General features: G+C 43.6%; 2 protein-coding genes across 4 annotated transcripts in view; one reads left to right on the top strand and one right to left on the bottom strand.

Moving 5' to 3' along the window:
- The window catches only part of LOC132896747 (uncharacterized), a 61,442-nt gene extending 58,003 nt beyond the window's left edge, over positions 1-3,439 (bottom strand). For both annotated transcript variants that reach the window (XM_060937789.1, XM_060937790.1), the window contains exon 1: positions 2,731-3,439. In XM_060937789.1, coding sequence (XP_060793772.1) covers positions 2,731-3,034 — 304 coding nt within the window. In that variant the 5' untranslated portion in view covers positions 3,035-3,439. The remainder of the gene's footprint in view (positions 1-2,730) is intronic.
- A 3,425-nt stretch (positions 3,440-6,864) lies between these two features.
- scp2b (sterol carrier protein 2b) lies at positions 6,865-23,380 on the top strand. Of its 2 annotated transcripts, none has more exons than XM_060936837.1 (5): positions 6,865-6,948; positions 10,852-10,951; positions 12,637-12,766; positions 22,449-22,528; positions 22,696-23,380. In XM_060936837.1, exons 1-5 carry the CDS (start codon positions 6,926-6,928, stop codon positions 22,789-22,791), a joined length of 429 nt encoding a protein of 142 aa, XP_060792820.1. In that variant the 5' UTR covers positions 6,865-6,925; the 3' UTR covers positions 22,792-23,380. The 2 variants fall into 2 exon arrangements, with proteins under 2 accessions (XP_060792820.1, XP_060792819.1); XM_060936836.1 differs by having other exon boundaries at positions 10,849-10,951.
- The last annotated feature ends 616 nt before the right edge of the window (positions 23,381-23,996 follow it).

Raw genomic sequence — 23,996 nt, 5'->3', positions numbered from 1 at the left:
ACGAAGAAGGAAATTGCTTGGACACAAGGAATGGCCATTAGACCAGTAGAAATCCGTACTTTAGTCTCATGAGTCCAAATTTAAAATGTTTGGTTCTTTGTGAGATGCAGAAAAGGGGAACGGATGGTATCTGCATGTGTAGTTCCCACTGTTACGCATGGAGCAGGTGGTGTGATGGTGCTTTGTTGGTGATGCTGTTGGCAACTTAATCAAAATTGAAGTTTAACCAGCGTCACTATCACGAGAATTCTGCAGCAACATGCCAACCCACCTGTTTTACTAGGAGGCTAAACTCGGCAAAATGTTTACACATCGGGTACATGGTGTGTGCAGCAGTGAAACATCTCGAAACTCCAACAGCAATAGAAATAGAACATTTTACCCAGAATTCAACTTTGCAGTCAGAACCTTTAATATTATGATAAATATCATATATGTATGAAGCATATACTTTTAATTAAATTCCATAGTTAATTACTGTGTTAGAAACTGAGTCTGAACATCAAGTGTTTAAAAAGTTTTGACTAAAATCCTCTCTTTTCTTGGGACCATCATTTGTTTTTCCAATAGGACAATGACCCAAAACACACCTCCACATTACATAAGAGCTATTTAACCAAGAAGGAGAGTGACGGAGTGCTGCATCAGATGACCTGGGCTCCACAATCACTCAACCTAAACCCAGTTGAGAGGGTTTAGGATGAATTGGACCACAGAGTGAAAGAAAAGCAGCCAACCAGCGCTCAACATGTGTGTATCATGGGAACTCCTTAAAAAAAGAAAAAAAGATTGTTGGAAAAGCATTCCAGGTGATGCACGGAGCTCAATCACAAAAACACAGTACAGGCATTTAGCACACACTCTTATCCAGAACCATGCACGAAACCCTGACATACCCATAGCAGTGGGTGGTCTGGAGAACAGTTGGGGGTTAGGTACCTTGCTCAAGGGCACTTCAGCCATTTCTGCCAGACCAAGGAATCAAACCAGTGACCTTCTGTTCCCAAAACTGCTTATCTAAAAAATAGGCCATGGCTGGTTAAGATAATATCAGTAGTATGCAAAGCTGTCATTATAGCAAAAGGTAGCCACTTTGAAGAATCTAAAATATTAAACATTTTGCTTCGTTTACACTTTTTTTGCATGCTACATAATTCCATGTGTTATTTCCTAGTTCCGATGCCTTCTTCATTGTAGAAAGTAATACAAAAATCGATAAAAACCACTGAATTAGAAGGTGCGTCCAAACTTTTCACAGGTGCTGTGTGTATGTGTGTAGCATTTACTCCTGTACGAATGCAATTTTCCTCAGGATCAATAAAAACATGTCAATCTCTGTGTGTGAAACGGCCATGCCTCTGCAGCAGATCAGATTTCCTCTCTGACAATCTGACAGAATGCTTTTGGTTGCATCTTCAGTGCATGCATTATGGATATCGACATTTCCTGCAGTGTGTCTGATAACAGGATCACGCTGTTCGTCAACCTGGCACAAGTAAATCAACCAAACAGAGCAACAGTTAGGGTTCGAGATCAATAGAATGCTGATGATGCAGAGAGAGATACTGCAACCGCAAACTGATGACTTATATCATGGATGTCCCATAAAGTTAAATGCAAATAGAAAATGGATAAAAAAAGTATGACACCTGGTTCTTTAATGAGAAACAATCGCCATGACGTAAGAGGAATAAAACGCTTCTGTTATAGGATGTGGCTTTTTAGGACGATAATGAACTTTGGCATGATAACAGTAACTTCGCTTCATCATACAGCATGTCGCTGATTAATTTACTACAACAGCAATACACACACAGTGAATTATGAGTCTTTGGGCATGGAGCTTCAGTTGCAAAGATTTAAAGAAAGATATTCGTATGCAAACGCCCCCGGCGGCGGGTGACACGACGTGACGTATGCAAACGCCCCCGGCTGCGGCGACACGACGTGACGTATGCAAACGCCCCCGGCTGCGGCGACACGACGTGACGTATGCAAACGCCCCCGGCTGCGGCGACACGACGTGACGTATGCAAACGCCCCCGGCTGCGGCGACACGACGTGACGTATGCAAACGCCCCCGGCTGCGGCGACACGACGGGACGTATGCAAACGCCCCCGGCTGCGACGACACGACGTGACGTATGCAAACGCCCCCGGCTGCGGCGACACGACGTGACGTATGCAAACGCCCCCGGCTGTGACGACGTGACGTATGCAAACGCCCCCGGCTGTGACGACGTGATGTATGCAAACGCACCCGGCTGCGGCGACACGACGTGACGTATGCAAACGCACCCGGCTGCGACGACACGACGGGACGTATGCAAACGCACCCGGCTGCGACGACACGACGGGACGTATGCAAACGCACCCGGCTGCGACGACACGACGGGACGTATGCAAACGCCCCCGGCTGCGGCGACACGACGGGACGTATGCAAACGCCCCCGGCTGCGACGACACGACGGGACGTATGCAAACGCCCCCGGCTGCGACGACGTGACGTGCAAACGGCCCAGCGGTGATGACACGATGTGATGTATGCAAACGATGTTGCATGCTTTTTTTTTATGTAAATTAGGCAGACAATAGCCGAAAATCCTGATTCATGCAGCAGATTTTTTCTTTACATCACACTGCACGCACACACTCGCTGACTGAGCCTCCCTCTCCCTCCCTGTGTAAGATATGAAGAGAGAGGATGCGTGTTAGTTCAGAGTGAGGTACCCGGAGCACAGGGCCAGCAGGCCGGGGGACGTGTGATCGGCTGCGGTCTCTCTTCCTCCCCGTCCTCCGAGGAGTCGAGCGGGGCGAACAGGCTGATCCCCAGCGCCGAGCCGCTGCAGCCGGATGACCGCTCGCTCCTTTCCGCTTCCTGTCCGCCGTCTCTCTCATCTTCCAGCTTCACGACAACAAACGGATCGCCGGAGACGCTTTTCTCTTCCTGCTCCTCTTTCAGCGCGTCCTCCTCCTCCTCCTCAGCGTGGGGAAAACTTTGGAAAAACATCGCCTTCTCCGGTCCACCTTTCATCCTGTCCTTATTTTATTCTGCTTTATCGCGACGGACGTCAGTTTTAAAATGTCCGGGGAGTTTGGATAAACAGCATTTTAATGTGAAACTGCTCTCCGTGTTCAAACAAATAAAAAAAAAAATCGCGAATAAACGTTTGTTTCCTCGGCTAGTAATGGCTTCTTGCTAGCTCTCTATCACCACCACGATATCTCGCTTCAGTGGGCGTTTCCTCTTTCACCGGAAGTCACCTACTAATTCCCAATGACGGTTCTGTCCACTATGATTGTCATGACACCTTACTCACGAGTGCCTACTTCATTATTCATCACTAAAATAAAGGGCTTCGGTATGCTAACCAAAACAAACACATCCTTTTCACTATACAGTGCACATGAACACCATCATCTCTCCACTGTGGGGCGTGTCCCAAACCACACACCCTATTCACTATAGTGCCCACAGACACCATCGTTTCTCCACTGTGGGGCGTGTCCCAAACCACACACCCTATTCACTATAGTGCCCACAGACACCATCGTTTCTCCACTGTGGGGCGTGTCCCAAACCACACACCCTATTCACTATATAGTGCAAATAAACCATTATAAGTCCACTTTGGGTGTATTCCAAATCACTCATCATATTCACTATATAGTGCACATAAAAAGTCCACTGTGTCCCAAATGAAATTCCAGACGTTGCTCCAAAAAGGTAATTAGTCCACTACATAGTGAATTCAGTTTGAATTAAGACATGTCCCGTTTGTGGCTGCAGCATCAACGCTTTCTTTGCCGGTTAAAGCATTTTACTTCCCTATTACTGACTGACAAAATAAAAGTATTTGTTCACCCTGGGTCAGTTTTTTCTCACTTGTGTAGTGTGAATGCCAAAAATATGAAACCCATCAGAGATGGACTTGTGTTGTAACAGAATACAAATAATTTCCCTTACACTATTAAAAACCTTACTAGATTGTTCAATAAGTTTTTAATGACTGAATGTAATTGGTTCAAAACTTTTAGATCCAAGTGACATCACAAGCTCATAAATCATCCATCCATCCATTATCTGTAACCGCTTATCCTGTGCAGGGTCGCGGGCAAGCTGGAGCTGGGTGTATCAGTGACGACAGAGAGGAGGAGTATAGGAGCCTGGTGAGGGACTTTGCTGCGCGGTGCAACAGGAACCATCTGCAGCTCAACGCCTCAAAGACCAAGGAGCTGGTCATTGACTTTGGGAGGTCTAGACCAAGGTCACAACCAGTTCTGATCGAGGGAGTCGAGGTGGAGGCTGTGGATTCTTACAAGTACCTCGGGCTGTGGCTGGACAGCAAGCTGGACTGGACTTGCAACACCAAACACCTGTACAGGAAGGGACAGAGCAGGCTGTACTTCCTGAGGAGGCTGCGGTCCTTTAACATCTGCAGGAAACTCCTGTGGATGTTCTGTCAGTCTGTGGTCACCAGCGTCCTGTTTTACACCGTGGTGTGCTGGGGGGGGCAGCACATCCAAGAAGGACACATCCAGGCTGGACAAACTGATCAGGCAGGCCGGCTCTGTGGTCAGCATGAAGCTGGACTCTCTGGTGACGGTGGCAGAGAAGAGGTCTATGGACAAACTATTGAACATCATGGATGATGCCAGTCACCCTCCGCACACCGTCATCAGCAACCAGAAGAGCCTGTTCAGTGACCGAATGCTCCTTCCCAAGTGCAGGACTAACAGACTCAAAAACTCCTTTGTCCCTCACGCCATGAGACTGTACAACTCCTCTCTGGGGGGGAGGAGGGGTAACAGGAGGACAGAGGACAGGAAGGAGCAGTAGCCTAGCCTGACAATAAACAATACCGGACAATGTGCAATATAAAGTGCAATATTTCTCCTGATGCCCCCCCCCCTTCTTCCCACCTTTTTTTTCCTCCCCCTATGAAGCATAAGTTATTTTTGTATTTTTTATGCTTCAGGGAGAATATTTATTAATTGTAAATTGTATTTCCTAAAACATAAAGATCTGTAGTCCACATACAGACATTTCGTTGGATGACAAATCTTGAAAATAAACTTTATTTCCTGCAATTCTTTTGGTGATTGATGTAATGCTCATCCTTGATGTTATACAAACGAACTTTTTCCCCCCACAAACAAATAATAATCTTTTGAAGAAGAAAGATCCACACTATTTTGTGTACTGGCTTCAAGTTTTAAAGGTAAAATTTATTTTTCCCTTTATATTTTAAGTAATTTGGATTTTTATGTGACATTTAAAGGTGCTGACTGCAAAGTCATCTGAAATTTTCAAATTTTTTTATTGTGCATGGCATTTTCCTGTGTTTCGCAAGAACAATATCATGCGGACGAGATGTGATCATTTTGATGTGCTGAGGGTTATTTTTTTTCCGTTTTGGGACCGTTTTCCTCCCTCTTGAAGTAAACAGAGTAAACAGTATGGCCCTACGGAAACGGACAAACTCAAGAAGCTTGAACTAATTAGCATATCTATGGAACTGCATCACACCAAGATGGCGAGGCGCGGAAAACATCGTGACTCTGCATCGACCTCGGAGAGTTTTGAGTTGTAGAGATGTAATTTGTGGTTAACATTCACAAATCTGTGAAACAAAAGACAAATATATATTTTCTCTTTTACTGCTTTTGCGTTATCATTTCCTTCTCCATAAGCTCAAAACATTAGGTGTATAACTCCATACTTGCTACAGTGGAGTCGAGCTTATGCATTCTAAGGCCAAGCTAGCTAAGCTAGAATGATTTAGTTATCTGTCCAGAAAAATGACATCATCTAACCTTGCTCTATCTTACAGCTACACTCATTAGGCAGGCTTTTTTTTTTTTTGCCCACGCTGACTTGTTTTGGTTAAAAGTAGGTCAAACACACCCCACAGTGGTCACGTGATGTTGTTTCTCACTTACTTCAGCAATCTCATCTCATTATCTCTAGCCGCTTTATCCTGTTCTACAGGGTCGCAGGCAAGCTGGAGCCTATCCCAGCTGACTATGGGCGAAAGGCAGGGTACACCCTGGACAAGCCGCCAGGTCATCACAGGGCTGACACATAGACACAGACAACCATTCACACTCACATTCACACCTACGGTCAATTTAGAGTCACCAGTTAACCTAACCTGCATGTCTTTGGACTGTGGGGGAAACCGGAGCACCTGGAGGAAACCCACGCGGACACGGGGAGAACATGCAAACTCCGCACAGAAAGGCCCTCGCCGGCCACGGGGCTCGAACCCGGACCTTCTTGCTGGGAGGCGACAGCGCTAACCACTACACCACCGTGCCGCCCTTCAGCAATCTCCGGAACCGTAAAATGTGGGACGCATTTTATCTTGGCAAAATGTTTACACGTAGGGTACACAGTGTGTGCAGCAGTGAAACATCTCGAAACTCCAACAGTAATAGAACATTTTGCTCAGAATTCAACTTTACAGTCAGAACCTTTAATATTATGATAAATATCATATATATGAAGCATATACTTTTAATTAAATTCCATAGTTAATTATTATGTGTTAGAAACTGAGTCTGAACATCAAGTGTCTAATTAAAAAGTTTTGACTAAAATTGTTTTTCCTTTCTTTCTTTTTTTGGATTGCACTGTGATGTGTAAATGAGCTCATATTAATGTTCCTGTGCCTCATTTGCAAATTCCAGATATAAAATGTGTAATTATTAAAAACACCATAATACCAAATAAATAAAAGTTTTCAGATACTCCCACTTTAACCAACAATACATTTAAAGTTTAAGTAAATTTAAACAAACAAACAAAAACTTTCTATCGCCTTAAGATGACTTTTATTTTGTACCCTTATTCGTCAGGTCTGACTAGTCCGCTAAGCTAAAGGCAAAACTCCCGTCCATTTTGAAACAATTTGACAGCAAAATGCACATCCCAGAGATCCCCAGGTGAGATTAATAATTATCTTAACATTTTAACAGCGGATACAGTTATCTGAAACCGGGTTTAACTTTAAAATCGCAGAGTTTTCCTTCTTTTATGAGCTCAATGGAGCTCAATGAGTGAGCTCCAGAAAGTGGAAGCGTCTGTTTTGCGCAGAATCAGAAATAAAATAATAAATAAATAATCAGGTGAATGGAGTTGGCGCGCGTGCACGCTGCGTGTATCCGAGAGCTGTGTGCGTAAATCTTACGCAGCCGGAGGGGAAAAAATCCACACAGCTGCATTAACTTAATATAATTTAACTGCTATAAAGCAGGGTCCGTGTCCCAAACTGCACACTTCACTAAATAGTATGCTAGATAGCGCTCCACCTCTCTGTGGGAATTCTAGTGACCTATTTGACCTGTGATTTGGGACGCAGCCCGATTCTGCTAATGCTAACCATCCACCTGAAAACTTTGAAAAGGCGAAAGTCTGACACTCTCTCATTTCTAAAGACAGTGTGCCATTAATCACTGAGACCTTACACTAAATGACTTTCCAAGTCGTTAACTATGATTTTGCAGGGTCACTGTTTTCATGAACCAAGACTAAAAATAAAATCAACAGTGTTTAATATTATCAGAATGTCAAGATGAGAGAAAACCTGGTTTAAGACAGCCATCCTGCCCACCTCACACCAGACTGTTGAGATGGTGGGTGTGAGATACAACTCTAACAAAACTCTCATGACTTTATTCCAACACTGTAAATTTGTCTGCGACACAGAAATCACTTGAAAAGTCATTTAGCGTAAGGTTGGAGTAAATAAACATTGTCTATAATTGTATGTAACATTCCAAAGTTTCAGTTAGAAATGTCTTTCCTAGGGTGGCACGGTGGTGTAGTGGTTAGCGCTGTCGCCTCGTAGCAAGAAGGTCCAGGTTCGAGCCCCGTGGCCGGCGAGGGCCTTTCTGTGCGGAGTTTGCATGTTCTCCCCGTGTCTGCGTGGGTTTCCTCCGGGTGCTCCGGTTTCCCCCACAGTCCAAAGACATGCAGGTTAGGTTAACTGGTGGCTCTAAATTGACCGTAGGTGTGAATGTGAGTGTGAATGGTTGTCTGTGTCTATGTGTCAGCCCTGTGATGACCTGGCGACTTGTCCAAGGTGTACCCCGCCTTTCGCCCGTAGTCAGCTGGGATAGGCTCCAGCACGCCTGCGACCCTGTAGAACAGGATAAAGCGGCTAGAGATAATGAGATGAGATGAGATGTCTTTCCTAAACTATGAGACATGACCAGTAGTTGCTTTGTGGAATTGTTTCAATCCTTGTTTACGTGGCCTCATATTTATAATCTCTGTAGTGCACTATTGGTCTTTCACAGATGACGGAAAGAAAGCAAGCACAACTTTATTCATCACACACTTGTGAAATTCCTCTCTGCATTTAACCCATCTGGGCGGCACAATGGTGTAGTGCAGTGATTCCCAACTGTGCCGTGGCACATTAGTGTGCCGTGAGAGATCATCAGGTGTACCGTGGGAAATTATCTAATTTCACTTAATTGTTCCAAAAATTATTTATTTACTGCAAATAATGTGTCTTCGTTCATCTATGCTAGCGACGTATAGTGACAGGCAGAACAATTAAATACTCTTACACTATATGGCAGCAGGTAGCTAATTAACCTGTGTCTGCCTGTTGCCATTCAAACAATAGATTTAGTAATGCTTCAGGTGTGAAAGCGGTGATAGCGAGGGATAAATATCTCATCTCATCATCTCTAGCCGCTTTATCCTTCTACAGGGTCGCAGGCAAGCTGGAGCCTATCCCAGCTGACTACGGGCGAAAGGCGGGGTACAACCTGGACAAGTCACCAGGTCATCACAGGGCTGACACATAGACACAGACAACCATTCACACTCACATTCACAAATACGGTCAATTTAGAGTCACCAGTTAACCTAACCTGCATGTCTTTGGACTGTGGGGGAAACCGGAGCACCTGGAGGAAACCCACGCGGACACAGGGAGAACATGCAAACTCGGCACAGAAAGGTCCTCGCCGGCCACGGGGCTCGAACCCGGACCTTCTTGCTGTGAGGCGACAGCGCTAACCACTACACCACTGTGCCGCCCAGGGATAAATATTTGAAAAGAAAAAGTACACAATCCAAACTGGGTCCTGGAGAAAATTCTGACCCAGATGAAGGCCCTAGTATGAGTAGAGGTCAGAAGAAAGCAAAAAAGGTGATTTTCCACAACCTATCTATGCGAGCTGTGCTTTTCAAGCATGACTGCTATAAAAACTAGAAAAGGAGAGTGACTCAGAGCTGTTGAGGAAGATCTTCGTGTGTGTCTTTCTTCAATTCCTGCGAGTATATCAGCTTTGTGTTCAACTAAACAGGCCCAGGTTTCACACTGAGTAAGTAAATTGTGAGTAAGTTGAGACTAGATGATCATTGTACTTCATGATACATACTTTTTGTGACATTTTTGTTTGGTGGTGTGCTGTGGGATTTTTCGAATGTAAAATATGTGCCATGGCTCAAGAAAGGTTGGGAAACACTGGTGTAGTGGTTAGCACTGTCGCCTCACGGCAAGAAGGTTCTGGGTACGAGCCCAGCAGCCGGCGAGGGAGTTTCTGTGTGGAGTTTGCATGTTCTCCCCGTGTCTGTGTGGGTTTCCTCCGGGTGCTCCGGTTTCCACAGTCCAAAGACATATAGGTTAGGCTAGTTGGTGGCTCTGAATTGACTGTAGGTGTGAATGTGAGTGCGAATGTCTCTGTGTCAGCCCTGCGATGACCTGGCGACTTGTCCAGGATGTACCCCACCTCTAGCCTATAGTCAGCTAGGATAGGCTCCAGCTTGCCTGCGACCCTGTAGAACAGGATAAGCGGCTACAGATAATGGATGGATGGATTTAACCCATCTGAAGCAGTGAACACACACATGAGCAATGAGCACACACACATACCCAGAGCAGTGGGCAGCCATACTAACAGCGCCCAGGGAGCAGTTAGGAGTTAGGTGCCTCGCTCAAGGGCACCTCAGCCCAAGGCCGTCCCATATTAACCTAACCCCCCATGTGTTTGGACTGCGGGGGAAACCGGAGCACCTGGAGGAAACCCATGCAGACACGGGGAGAACATGCAAACTCCACACAGAAAGGCCCCTGCCAGCTGCTGGGCTCGAACCCAGAACCTTTTTGCTGTGAGGCGACCGTGCTAAACACTTACACCACCGTGCTGCCCATAACATGCATTTTGGGTTAAGCAACATTTTTGGAGGTTTTCTATGGTCAACTCGGAGCATTTTATTTTTATTTGCTTTCTTTTTTTGGTCAAATGGTATGACTGGATTGTGTGAAAGGAATAATAATAAATCCCATGATGAAAAAGGTAGAAAAGTTAACCATGGAGCAAGATTTATTTATTTATTTTTTAAATGGATGGTCTGGGTTCCAGTAGTGAGACCCCAAAACATCACTTTTGCCAAGATATCCTTGTTCATGTGTATTTCCTTTTGACATTTTCATAATGGTAAGTAAGAGACTTTTGTTGTTTAAGTAACATTACTTAATGTGCTGGTTTTCTGTTTAAGGTAGCTGACATTAGTGTTATATCTAGAGAGGATTTTATACTAGCAAAGAGTATAAAAGTTATTAGCTGCTACTTTCACTGTACCTCCAAAATGGTGCCTCAGTGACAAAGACACACGTTACTGACAAAGACTGATATGTTCAGAAGGGAGCCCTGTTTCACTTATATAAGTGCTCTGTATAGGGTATAAAATAATGGATCATAAATCATATGTAGTGCGCTTCCTGTCCAAACAGAGGGCTCTGTGTAATGGAGTCTATCAAGTGCACTAGAGAAATGTACTACATAGGATATAAAACAATAGCTTTATTGTGTGTGTGTGTTCAGCAGTTGCAGACGGATTGAGGCAGTGTTCACTAGTACCTCCACTGATCTGGAGGGCTTTAAGGCTCATGCTGTGTTTCAGGAGATCGCTAAAAAGCTGGAAGAGGTACATGTCCTGAGGGGAAAAAACCACACACACACACACACCCTGCCTTTATACAACCCCGATTCCAAAAAAGTTGGGACAAAGTACAAATTGTAAATAAAAACGGAATGCAGTAATTTACAAATCTCAAAAACTGATATTGTATTCACAATAGAACATAGACAACATATCAAATGTCGAAAGTGAGACATTTTGAAATTTCATGCCAAATATTGGCTCATTTGAAATTTCATGACAGAAACACATCTCAAAAAAGTTGGGACAGGGGCAATAAGAGGCTGGAAAAGTTAAAGGTACAAAAAAGGAACAGCTGGAGGACCAAATTGCAACTCATTAGGTCAATTGGCAATAGGTCATTAACATGACTGGGTATAAAAAGAGCATCTTGGAGTGGCAGCGGCTCTCAGAAGTAAAGATGGGAAGAGGATCACCAATCCCCCTAATTCTGCGCCGACAAATAGTGGAGCAATATCAGAAAGGAGTTTGACAGTGTAAAATTGCAAAGAGTTTGAACATATCATCATCTACAGAGCATAATATCATCAAAAGATTCAGAGAATCTGGAAGAATCTCTGTGCGTAAGGGTCAAGGCCGGAAAACCATACCGGGTGCCCGTGATCTTCGGGCCCTTAGACGGCACTGCATCACATACAGGCATGCTTCTGTATTGGAAATCACAAAATGGGCTCAGGAATATTTCCAGAGAACATTATCTGTGAACACAATTCACCGTGCCATCCGCCGTTGCCAGCTAAAACTCTATAGTTCAAAGAAGAAGCCATATCTAAACATGATCCAGAAGCGCAGACGTCTTCTCTGGGCCAAGGCTCATTTAAAATGGACTGTGGCAAAGTGGAAAACTGTTCTGTGGTCAGACAAATCAAAATTTGAAGTTCTTTATGGAAATCAGGGACGCCGTGTCATTCGGACTAAAGAGGAGAAGGACGACCCAAGTTGTTATCAGTGCTCAGTTCAGAAGCCTGCATCTCTGATGGTATGGGGTTGCATTAGTGCATGTGGCATGGGCAGCTTACACATCTGGAAAGACACCATCAATGCTGAAAGGTATATCCAGGTTCTAGAGCAACATATGCTCCCATCCAGACGACGTCTCTTTCAGGGAAGACCTTGCATTTTCCAACATGACAATGCCAAACCACATACTGCATCAATTACAGCATCATGGCTGCGTAGAAGAAGGGTCCGGGTACTGAACTGACCAGCCTGCAGTCCAGATCTTTCACCCATAGAAAACATTTGGTGCATCATAAAACGGAAGATATGACAAAAAAGACCTAAGACAGTTGAGCAACTAGAATCCTACATTAGACAAGAATGTGTTAACATTCCTATCCCTAAACTTGAGCAACTTGTCTCCTCAGTCCCCAGACGTTTACAGACTGTTGTAAAGAGAAAAGGGGATGTCTCACAGTGGTAAACATGGCCTTGTCCCAACTTTTTTGAGATTTGTTGTCATGAAATTTAAAATCACCTAATTTTTCTCTTTAAATGATACATTTTCTCAGTTTAAACATTTGATATGTCATCTATGTTCTATTCTGAATAAAATATGGAATTTTGAAACTTCCACATCATTGCATTCCGTTTTTATTTACAATTTGTACTTTGTCCCAACTTTTTTGGAATCGGGGTTGTAAATAACAAATGTGTGTGTGCGCCTGCAGGAAGGTGATCAGTACGTGAAGAAGATCGGAGGTGTGTTCGCTTTCAAAGTGAAGGACGGCCCGGACGGCAAAGAGGCCACGTGGATTGTAAACGTGCGTGATGGAAAGGGCTCTGTCCACAACGACACCTGTGAGTTTCAGCTCTGCTGAATTCTGGATTGTGATTAGTCAGAAGGTGTTGATTAATTTTCTATAACAGCAACTCTGACAGCAGTGCAGCTGCAAATCGCAGGTTTATATTAATGCATTCGCTCTAACACGTTATCATTTCTATAGTAACAGCTCATTCACAGGGACTCATGCGGCGACCGCGCCACTAATATTTATTGGATTTAAATAACGTATAGTCGTTGATCTGGTAACATTGTTTGTTTTGTTGTTTATTTAATGTTTATGCAAGGAGTTTCCATTGTCAGTGTTTTTGTAACAGCAATTTTTCCAACATGTCTTCAGGACTTTGCAATTTCCTGCATTTTTTTGACTTCTTAACTTCAAGAGTGAGAAAAGGGTCATTCTATGTCAACTCAACCAGAGCCTCCCACCTCAAATTTTTTGATTTTGCTTAAACTTTGCGCACTGCAAGTACCGTATTTTCTGGACTATACGTCGCGCCGGAGTTTAAGTCGCATCAGCCAAAAAATGCATTATGAAGACGAAAAAAACATATATACGTCGCACCGGACTACAAGTCGCACTTTTTTGAAGGGTTATTCTATCCATAGAATCTGTGATTGTATCTGATAAGCGGCGCGTGGTTACTGCGCGACTGCATTGTTTATTTAATAAACGAACAGCTGAGCAGTGATAACGCGCCCTTTGCCCTGTAAGTAGCCTAGTCTGATTATTTTAAATATCTACTACTATCTTTAATACTATCACTATTGTTATTACTAATAGCCTATATTATTATTATTATAACTAATATTAGTAGCCTATTACTGATGCATTAATGAGTTTGCTTTTAGAATATTTTTACCGGTAGGGCTTATTATCGCCCCATGCCTCTTTCATCTTTGTTATTAAAGCTGTAGTCATCATCGAAGAGAGTCATTCTTCATTTTTGTCGAATTTTATTTCATCAAATCAGAGGCCAAGTAGGCTATAGATATATCATCTCCAAAGACAGGTACGGTAGTAAAAACAACCGTCTAGTGAAAAAAAAACAACAACAACTGCTCAGAGAAAAAACCAGGCAGAAAGTGTGCCTGCCAGTTAACGTCATATCAGATAAAAACATTAAATATTATTCAGACCATTAACACCATAACATCAGAGACGAAGAATAAAGTTCATCTTGGAAGGAGAGTTATTTTTAAAAATGCAAAACAAAATAATTTATAATAAATAGCCCAGAGAAAAACTGGCTGAATATGTACCGTAACATCAAGTTATTCAATAGCCTATAGAGGTTTTTGACCCACGTGACCGTCGACAAGCAGATGGTTCCATTTTGGCGGTCACATCAATGGCGACTCCCGCTAGGTCTGTATACCTGTATATCTGTATCCCACATGATCTGTATACCTATGTCGTTAAAAACCCATCGCCATACACAGGTATTGATCTGAAAGCGTATAACAGTTTGGATGCCTACAAATATTTTGTGTCAGGCTGGGTAACATGCCTACATCAGTGGGTCGTCCCTGGAGCCGGTGGTCGCCATCTTATTACAGCTAAGGTTTGTTCACATTTTCATTTACTTTTGGTCCTCAGGATAAACAAAATGTTATTAAATGTCATTGAAATAACTTCTTAGTCTGTTGAGACATGGCCCGTTATAAATTTGCTGTTACCAGGCAATGACCAAGAACTGTATTATTAGGGTCGGTGTCTGTGTTGTAGCAGTGTACTAGCAGCTAGCTGTTAGCACTAGCTAATGTCAACAACATAGCTAGTATGTTACTGTAGCAATGTTTACGTTCAGTCATTTGGATGACTGTTAAAACCTTTCAGTCTCAAGTTTTTCCTTTACTGTATTTACTAGTTTACTGAGCTAGCGCGCTCGGGCAAGCTGGGAGCTAGCGCGCTCCGGTGCGCGCTAGTTCCCGGCCTGCCCGAGTGCGCTAGTTCCCGGCCTGCCCGAGCGCGCTAGTTCCCGGCCTGCCCGAGCGCGCTAGTTCCCGGCCTGCCCGAGCGCACTAGCTCAGTAAACTAGTAAATACAGTAAAGGAAAAACTTGAGACTGAAAGGTTTTAACAGTCATCCAAATGACTGAACGTAAACATTGCTACAGTAACATACTAGCTATGTTGTTGACATTAGCTAGCTTGACCTTCAAAATGGCGGACACCGGGGCGTCACGTGACCCTGTGACGTCAGGTGAAAAACCTCTATAGGCCTAAAATCATTACATAACTTATTTAAATAACTATAGGCCTATCATTAATAATAAAACACAGGTCAATCAAGTTTATCAAGCTGACGATTTCACTCCAAATCAACAAATCCATTGAATTCCTCATCCTCGGTGTCGCTTCTGAACAACTCTGCCAACTCCAGCGGCAGACGAAGCGCCGTTTCCTCCTCTTCTGCGTGGCTGTCGTCAGACTCGGCATCAGCTCCAGTTATTCCAGCCTTTCGAAACCCCGACAGGACGGTTTTCGTTGTCACTGAAGCCCATGCTTTGTCAATCCACCCGATGACATCAAGGAAAGTTGCATGGCGCATCCTCCCGGTTGCCGTGAAGCTGTGTTCCCCATCAATCATCCACTGCTCCCACAGTTGTCGCAGAACTGCCTTGAAGCTCCGGTTCACCGAGATGTCCAGTGGCTGGAGCACTTTTGTCAAGCCTCCAGGAATGATGGCAGGGATAGAGTTGAAAGCCTTCAATTTTTCTTTAAACTGTGGTGTGATGTGCGCCCGCATACTGTCCATCACAAGCAGGGCCTTGCGTGTTTTGAAGAACCCATCCGGACGCTTGGCATAGCACTTTGTCAGCCACACGTTCATCATGTCCTGGTCCATCCACCCCTTCTCATTCACGGCCAGGACAACTGAGGGGGGGCATTCAATTTTCGGCATCGTTTTGCGTTTGAAGATGACCATGGGAGGCAACTTCGTTCCGTCTCCACAGCATGCCAGCACCACTGTGAAGTGTGACTTCTCATGACCCGTTGTCACCATGTTCACAGTCTTTACCCCCTTTTCTGCGACACTTCGGCCCATGGGGATGTCAAATGTAAGGGGGACTTCATCCATGTCGATGATGTGGTCTGGAGTCACGTTGTGCTCAGCTACTTCATTTGTCAGAAACTCGCGGAAGTTATCGATTTTGACTTGGAAGTCGGCCGGCAGTTTTTGACACACAGTTGTCCGTGCTCGGATAGAGAGGCGGTTACGTTGCATAAAGCGGTAACACCAAGACGGACCCCCTGCAAAGTCCGCTATATCCATTGCCTTGGCAATTACCTGAGCATGGAGCCGTAACTGCACAGTTGACAGGCCTCTCCCAGCAGCGCGTTGTTCGAGGACCCATTATACCTCCTCTTCTAAACGTGGCCATCTAGCCTTTAGCCCTCGGTTAGCTATTTTTGTTTTCTTCATTCCCTTCAAATTATCCTCCGCTTTTCTCCAATCCCTAACAAGTTTTTCACTGCATCCAAACTTTCGTTCAGCTGCCCTATTACCATTTTCGGCTGCATATTTAATTACTTGCAGCTTGAATTCAGCAGTATATGATTTTCTTTTTGGCGGCATATTTCTGTTCAGTCGTTGTTGTTGTAATGCTAATTTGTTTTGTTGTTGTCAGTTGTAACGGTATTTTTTTTTCTTTCAGTGGTATTAATAGAGTACACGGCACATACTTGCATGCAAAGCTACATAGCGCCCTCTCGCGGTGAAAAAAAAACCATATATACGTCGCACCGGAGTATAAGTCGCATGGCCAGCTGAACCATGAAAAAAAGTGCGACTTATAGTCCGAAAAATACGGTAGCATGCCTTGGTAGTACTAAGGCCAAGCATTTCAGCTTAATTATTGCAAACTGTTGAGATTCAGCCTTGTTTTTGAAGTAGGGGTCATTTCCTTCTTCATTCTCATCTCATTATCTCTAGCCGCTTTATCCTTCTACAGGGTCGCAGGCAAGCTGGAGCCTATCCCAGCTGACTACGGGTGAAAGGCGGGGTACACTCTGGACAAGTCGCCAGGTCATCACAGGGCTGACACATAGACACAGACAACCATTCACACTCACATTCACACCTACGGTCAATTTAGAGTCACCAGTTAACCTAACCTGCATGTCTTTGGACTGTGGGGGAAACCGGAGCACCCGGAGGAAACCCACGCGGACACGGGGAGAACATGCAAACTCCACACAGAAAGGCCCTCGCCGGCCACGGGGCTCGAACCCGGACCTTCTTGCTGTGAGGCGACAGCGCTAACCACTACACCACCTTGCCGTCCAGTGTTAGGTCTATGACATGGATTTTATTATCAAAAAAGTTGGTCCTCTCCTGATTTTAACCATCATTGTCTACATATTTTGTTCAGTTTAGCCCTCAGGTGGTACAGGAAAAGCAAAAATCACCTCAACGAAAATTTGCTAGTGTATTTTTACGATTTTGATTTCTTCATTACTCTTAGCTTATTGATGATAGAGACCTAAAATTTTTAATGTACGCTGTCAATAAACTTCTTAAGCGTATTAAACAAGCTCGAGGCCCTAGTGGCTATATTCACTGACTTATTAACCCCTGAAGTTGGACCCAGAATGAAAAGTGCTATTTTTGTCATAATCGGATACATACTTTTCTCAAAAGGGACACGTTATAGCAATTTCAGTTTTTTTTTTGTGCTTAAATATCTGCCTTGGTAATAATATGTGAAAAAATGGAAGATGTAATACTCTCCCTTTTGAAGTTACAACAAGACAGTTGGACCCGGGGTCTGACATTAACCAACTGCTAGAAATCCTCTGAAAAAGGGAACACTGTTTTGTTTCATACAAAAATGTATATTAACTAACAGTTTAGCCATACTTCAAGTCAGACATATCTAGCTATCAAAGATAAATTCAGTACAAGCCAGATCATTGATCAACATGTATTAATTATCACAGCAAAGTATGATAATTTCCAAAAAACTCTAGGTAATGTTCAAAACAAGTCACATTATATATTATTAATGCCAATCTATACACTGGTAGTGTTTCTAAGAGTTTATCCATGCACACTTGTGAACAACTTAAAACTCTCTGATTTTGTCAGTGTCCATCTGTTGGAACTTGTACTGTCTGCCTGTAGTTGTACTGGGAAGTGCCACATATGCACCAGGTTTGTATTCTTGGATATCATGATGTGCAGTAGAATGTGCTAGAGTCCCACTTGTCATGGAAATATCTGCAGAGATCCTGTACATTCTCAGGTTAGGCCCATCAGGTATGAAGCTGTGATGGCTTCTAATGCCAGGCAACTTCTTTGCTTCTTCGTACCGTTCTTCTTGGGCCTGTGATGCTTCTGCCACATCTTCCCTAGAGACGTACAAGAACTTGATACCTTGGATTTCCCTGACAGCTCATTCATAGAGCGCAATAGGCGACAGAATGTGGTTACTTGTAGCTTGGAGGCTTGCCCGAGCAGCAAGCCTTTTTACGGTACCCCCAATGCCATCGCATGGCGATTTGCTGTGACTACCTGCTTTATTTCAACCTAGAAGCCACTATAAAGACTTTATTGTTTGAAGATTTAAAACTCTCCTGTGACCTTGAAAATAAGGTCAAGGTCAAGTAGGTCATATGAGTCAAAAGGTCTTGTCAAAGTCTATTAAATCATATCACAAAGTAAATGCAACTTGAAAAGGCCACTGAAATGCAGGTCCAAATCCTCCCCATTGGGAATACATGTAAATTGCCCCCAAAACAACGAACTTTGGCCTATAAAATCAGTAAAATAGGTCACAGTGACCTAGTTTTTGGTGAGCTAGGTTGTGGTCACCCGAGGTATATTCAGGCCATATATGAGCCTCCTAGCTCTTATGGTGTCAAAACGTGCCCTGCTAACGGACGGACGGATGGACACCAGACTAAGCTATTTGAACAGTTTTGCTGCTGAAGTCAGCAAAGCTAAAAATAAATTACCACAAATTTAGATCCCAGATCATAATAATTAACAATTTATGCAAGGCCAAAGTTGGCTCAGAAGAGAAAATTAGCATTTTTTGTGCATAAATGATGCCAATATTTTTCTAAGAAGGAAAGATATTACATACCTAATTATCAAATAATAATATATAACATTATTAACCTACTTTAAATATATAAAATACCAGCTACAGTGCTCAGCATAAATGAGTGCACCCCCTTTGAAAAGTAACATTTTAAACAACATCTCAATGAACACAAACAGTTTCCAAAATGTTGACAAGACAAAGTTTAATATAACATCTGTTTAACTTATAACGTGAAAGTAAGGTTAATAATATAAACTTAGATTACACATTTTTCAGTTTTACTCAAATTAGGGTGGTGCAAAAATGAGTACACCCCACAACAAAAACTACTACATCTAGTACTTTGTATGGCCTCCATGATTTTTAATGACAGCACCAAGTCTTCTAGGCATGGAATGAACAAGTTGGCGACATTTTGCAACATCAATCTTTTTCCATTCTTCAACAACAACCTCTTTTAGTGACTGGATGCTGGATGGAGACTGAAAGCCAATTTATGCTGACAACCCAGTCCTCGCAGATGGCGTCGCAGATAGCGTCTGCGTAGCCCCCCCACCTTCGCAGACGCTCTGCGCGCACCTCCTAAAAATTGTGACCACCGCAGACAGCGTCGCAGACAAGAGGGCTCTGATTGCTCCACTCTACATCTGCTGTACACGCACTTGAGCTTCCCTACTTTCCCGGTTTGGTTTGTTTTCACGACCGCCATTTTTAAAAACACGAGTGAAGATGGAGCAGCACGAAGAGCGGTTGATCGAGGAAGTGAGGAAGTACGTACATCTATACGACTCCAGTTCTAGTCATTATAAGTAACCGGAGGATAAACACTCCACTAACCACACCCACCAACTACTCCTAGTGATTTTGCGACTTCGCGCCCCCTTGCGCTGTGCCAGTGAATGACATCGCGCACGCCTATTACTCCCCGCTCAACGATAAATTACAACTGTCTGCGAAAAGCTATCTGCGAAAGCCTTGTCGCAAGAGCATGCAGAGGCCTTGATGCTCAACTTGTCTCTTCAGAATTCCCCAAAGAAAATAATTTCTTTCCACCACAAAGGTGAAGGCTACAAGATGATCAGCAAAGCTTTACTTATCAGTCAGAATACTGTAGCAAAAGTGGTACAAAAATTTAAGAAAGATAGAACTGCAACCATCTCACAGAGACGTCCAGGTCGTCCACGGAAGTTAACACCTCGACAGGAGCGTCTTCTGATGAGAAGGGTTGAAGAAAATCAGCATGCAAGTTCACTGCAGTTATCTAAAAGAAGTAGAAAGCCAAACTGGGGTGACTATTTCCCGTGACACAATACGGCATACACTGCAGAGGAATGGCATGCATGGATGCCGTCCACGAAGGAAGCCTCTCCTAAAGCCCAGGCACAAAAAAGCCCACCTAGAGTTTGCCAGGGCCCATGCTGACAAAGATGAAGACTACTGGGACTCTATACTCTGGAGTGATGAGACCAAGATAAATGTTTTTGGAACTGATGGCTTCAAAACTGTATGGCGTTGCAAAGGTGAGGAATCCAAAGAAAAATGCCTGGTGCCTACAGTGAAACATGGTGGTGGCAGTGTCCTTATGTGGGGCTGCATGAGTGCTGCTGGTGTCGGGGAGCTGCATTTCATTGATGGCATCATGAATTCACAGATGTATTGCTCTATACCGAAAGAGAAGATGCTACCATCACTCCATGCCCTTAGCCGTCGTGCACTTTTCCAACATGACTAAACACACATCTAAGGCCACTGTTGGATTTCTGAAGAAGAACAGGGTGAAAGTGATTCAGTGGCCAAGTATGTCTCCTGATCTGAACCCAATTGAACACCTATGGGGAATTCTGAAGAGACAAGTTGAGCATCATTCTCCATCCAGCATCCAGTCACTAAAAGAGGTCATTGTTGAAGAATGGGAAAAGATTGATGTTGCAAAATGTCGCCAACTTGTTCATTCCATGTCTAGAAGACTTGGTGCTGTCATTAAAAATCATGGAGGCCATACAAAGTACTAGATGTAGTAGTTTTTGTTGTGGGGTGTACTCATTTTTGCACCACCCTAATTTGAGTAAAACTGAAAAAATGTGTAATCTAAGTTATATTATTAACCTTACTTTCACGTTATAAGTTAAACAGATGTTATATTAAACTTTGTCTTGTCAACATTTTGGAAATTGTTTGTGTTCATTGAGATATTATTTAAAATGTTACTTTTCAAAGGGGGTGCACTCATTTACGCTGAGCACTGTATGTACTATGTGTTCCTCCCTGGATTTTGACCCCCTAAAATAAGGGATAATTTGGCATTTTCATTCTGGGTCAAGTTTGCATGTTTCTTCCTTTAAGATATATAACATCTACAGCCATGCAAATACATGAAGGGCATAAGAAGTTGGTCCACAATAGTACGGTGTTAAAGATATGGACAGCTGTGGTGTAGTTTTTTTCATAATAAGCACTCTAACTTACTAGAAAATGCAATCATGACTGGGTAAATTGTTATATTTTCTATTTTTAACATGCTGCCCTTCATACATATGTTAAAAGCTGATGACAATGATGCCCAAACATGGGGCGGCCTTGGGCTGAGGTGCCCTTGAGCGAGGTACCTCACCCCTGACTGCTCCCCGGGCGCTCTGGTGTGGCTGCCCACTGCTCTGGGTGTGTGTGGGTGTGTGTGTGTGTGCGTGCGTGTTCACTGCTTCAGATGGGTTAAATGGATGAATTTCACTGTGCTTGAAGTGTGCATGTGACAAATAAAGGTTTCTTCTTCCTCTTCAAATCCTAAAATGTACCTCCCAAACTTACAGTACAAGCAAAATAATGACGATATGGCCATCATTAATGTCTTTTTTATAGCCCTAATTTTGCTCCAGATTATAGGTGAAAATTGTAATTTTGACCCCCCCATGTAAACTGGGCTGAAATGAGCTCATAGATCATCACAGAGACCTAATATTTGGGCTTTGGTCATCATATATGTGTATCTCTCACTGGAAGAAAAATTATCAAAATAAAAAATTTGAGGTGGGAAAACCTTTTGAGGCGGCACGGTGGTGTAGTGGTTAGCGCTGTCGCCTCACAGCAAGAAGGTCCTGGGTTCGAGCCCCGTGGCCGGCGAGGGCCTTTCTGTGTGGAGTTTGCATGTTCTCCCTGTGTCCGTGTGGGTTTCCTCCGGGTGCTCCGGTTTCCCCCACAGTCCAAAGACATGCAGGTTAGGTTAACTGGTGACTCTAAATTGACCGTAGGTGTGAATGTGAGTGTGAATGGTTGTCTGTGTCTATGTGTCAGCCCTGTGATGACCTGGCGACTTGTCCAGGGTGTACCCCGCCTTTCGCCCGTGGTCAGCTGGGATAGGCTCCAGCTTGCCTGCGACCCTGTAGAAGGATAAAGCGGCTAGAGATAATGAGATGAGATGAGAAAACCTTTTGAATTTTGGTTGATTTGACATGGAATGACTCAAAAAAGAGAGACTATTAATGGAACAACTGTTTATAGCTGCTATAACGTAAGCAATAACGTTATAATTCTGGCATGTATTTAGGGCTTGGCGATGTGACAGAAATATCATATGATACATGCAGCCATTTCTATAATTAACGATATTGATCCTTGAGGAACTGTTTATTTTTTTCCTTTGTTTCAGCTAAGAAGGTGGACTGTACCATCTTGATGGCGGATTCTGACCTGCTGGCCCTCATGACGGGGAAGATAAACCCTCAGACAGTGAGATCATTTAAAAAAAACATTTAAAAATAAATAAAACTGAAATTAGCATTCATCTTTACATTTAGCATTTCAACGTCTTGGCAAAAAAAAAATCTTCTAAGACAAGTCAGTCAGTTCCCTCTCAGTGTTAAACATTGTATTTCCTGTTTGTTGAACTTTTCCAGGCATTTTTTCAAGGAAAGCTGAAGATCATGGGGAACATGGGAATGGCCATGAAGCTCCAGAACCTGCAGCTACAACCGGGCAAATCCAAGCTGTGAGGCTCCGCCCATGTGGACGTGCATCCCCTCTGTCAGCACGACTTAAGCAGGGACAGAGGGTCTCATCTCTTTCTGTGCTTTAGCCTTCAGACCTGTGTTGAGAACAAAAATTAGAGGATCTAGCACACTACAAACACTCGCCACTAACATCTAAGATCAGCATGACTGAACTCTGGCATTCCCACCTCAACACCGGAACATTTTCCAGTCCACCTTCTTTTCTCCTTTATTCCTTCTCGAATGCACTCAGGAAAATTTGTGAACGTGACAGTTTGCCTAAAAATGAAATGTACCCACAGTCCCACTTTAGTGCAAATGTAGACGATCAACTGTGACATGTTTGGTGGGTGGGGTTTGGAATGACTTCTGAAAACAGTCTCTGATTGGCAGTATGAATCCACGGAGAGTATATGAGCTTGTCTCTGCATTAAGTATGCAGAAGCTTTTAGCATTCACATATTTCCATTTCAGTACTTGCAAAAAAAAAATCTGATTGTTTTTTAGCACCATATCTGCCCAATTATAAGGAATGAGGTGGTGAAATTTGTCAGCTATAATTCATGAAAAATAAAGTAATATTCCAACTTTACTGACGTTCCACAAATTTTCCACAGAAAAAGGAGTTTGTGTAGGTGGTTGCCTCACTTCCAGGCAAATTGAGATTCCCCATGTGACACAAACACTGCATTCAGAATCAGAGTTTAAGGCTACGTTTACATTAGACCGTATCTGTCTCGTTTTCTTCGCGGATGCACTGTACGTTTACATTAAACCGCCTGGAAACGCCGGGAAACGGGAATCCGCCAGCGTCCACGTATTCAATCCAGATCGTGTCAGCTCCGGTGCTGTGTAAACATTGAGAATACGCGGATATGCTGTGCTGAGCTCTAGCTGGCGTCTCATTGGACAACGTCACTGTGACATCCACCTTCCTGATTCGCTGGCGTTGGTCATGTGACGCTACTGCTGAAAAACGGCGCGAACTTCCGCCTTGTATCACCTTTCATTAAAGAGTATAAAAGTATGAAAATACTGCAAATACTGATGCAAATACTGCCCATTGTGTAGTTATGATTGTCTTTAGGCTTGCCATCCTTCCACTTGCAAGTGGTAAGTGATATGCGCTGGGATCACACACACAGCGGCTCAGTCCCGAATCACAGCTTGTTCACTTCACTCGCGTGCTCTGTGAGCTGCGCAAGGCC

Source organism: Neoarius graeffei, chromosome 13, assembly GCF_027579695.1.
Source record: "Neoarius graeffei isolate fNeoGra1 chromosome 13, fNeoGra1.pri, whole genome shotgun sequence".
Lineage (NCBI taxonomy): Eukaryota > Metazoa > Chordata > Actinopteri > Siluriformes > Ariidae > Neoarius > Neoarius graeffei.
Note: the sequence above shows the minus strand (reverse complement) of the source record. Positions and strands in the feature narration are given on the sequence as shown.

Excerpts from the sequence above, each read along its gene's own strand:
- scp2b (XM_060936836.1), top strand. The coding sequence starts at position 6,926 with ATGCACATCCCAGAGATCCCCAG. Across the intron at positions 6,949-10,848 it reads CACATCCCAGAGATCCCCAG|CAGTTGCAGACGGATTGAGG; the intron begins GTGAGATTAATA and ends GTGTGTGTTCAG. Across the intron at positions 12,767-22,448 it reads CTCTGTCCACAACGACACCT|CTAAGAAGGTGGACTGTACC; the intron begins GTGAGTTTCAGC and ends CCTTTGTTTCAG.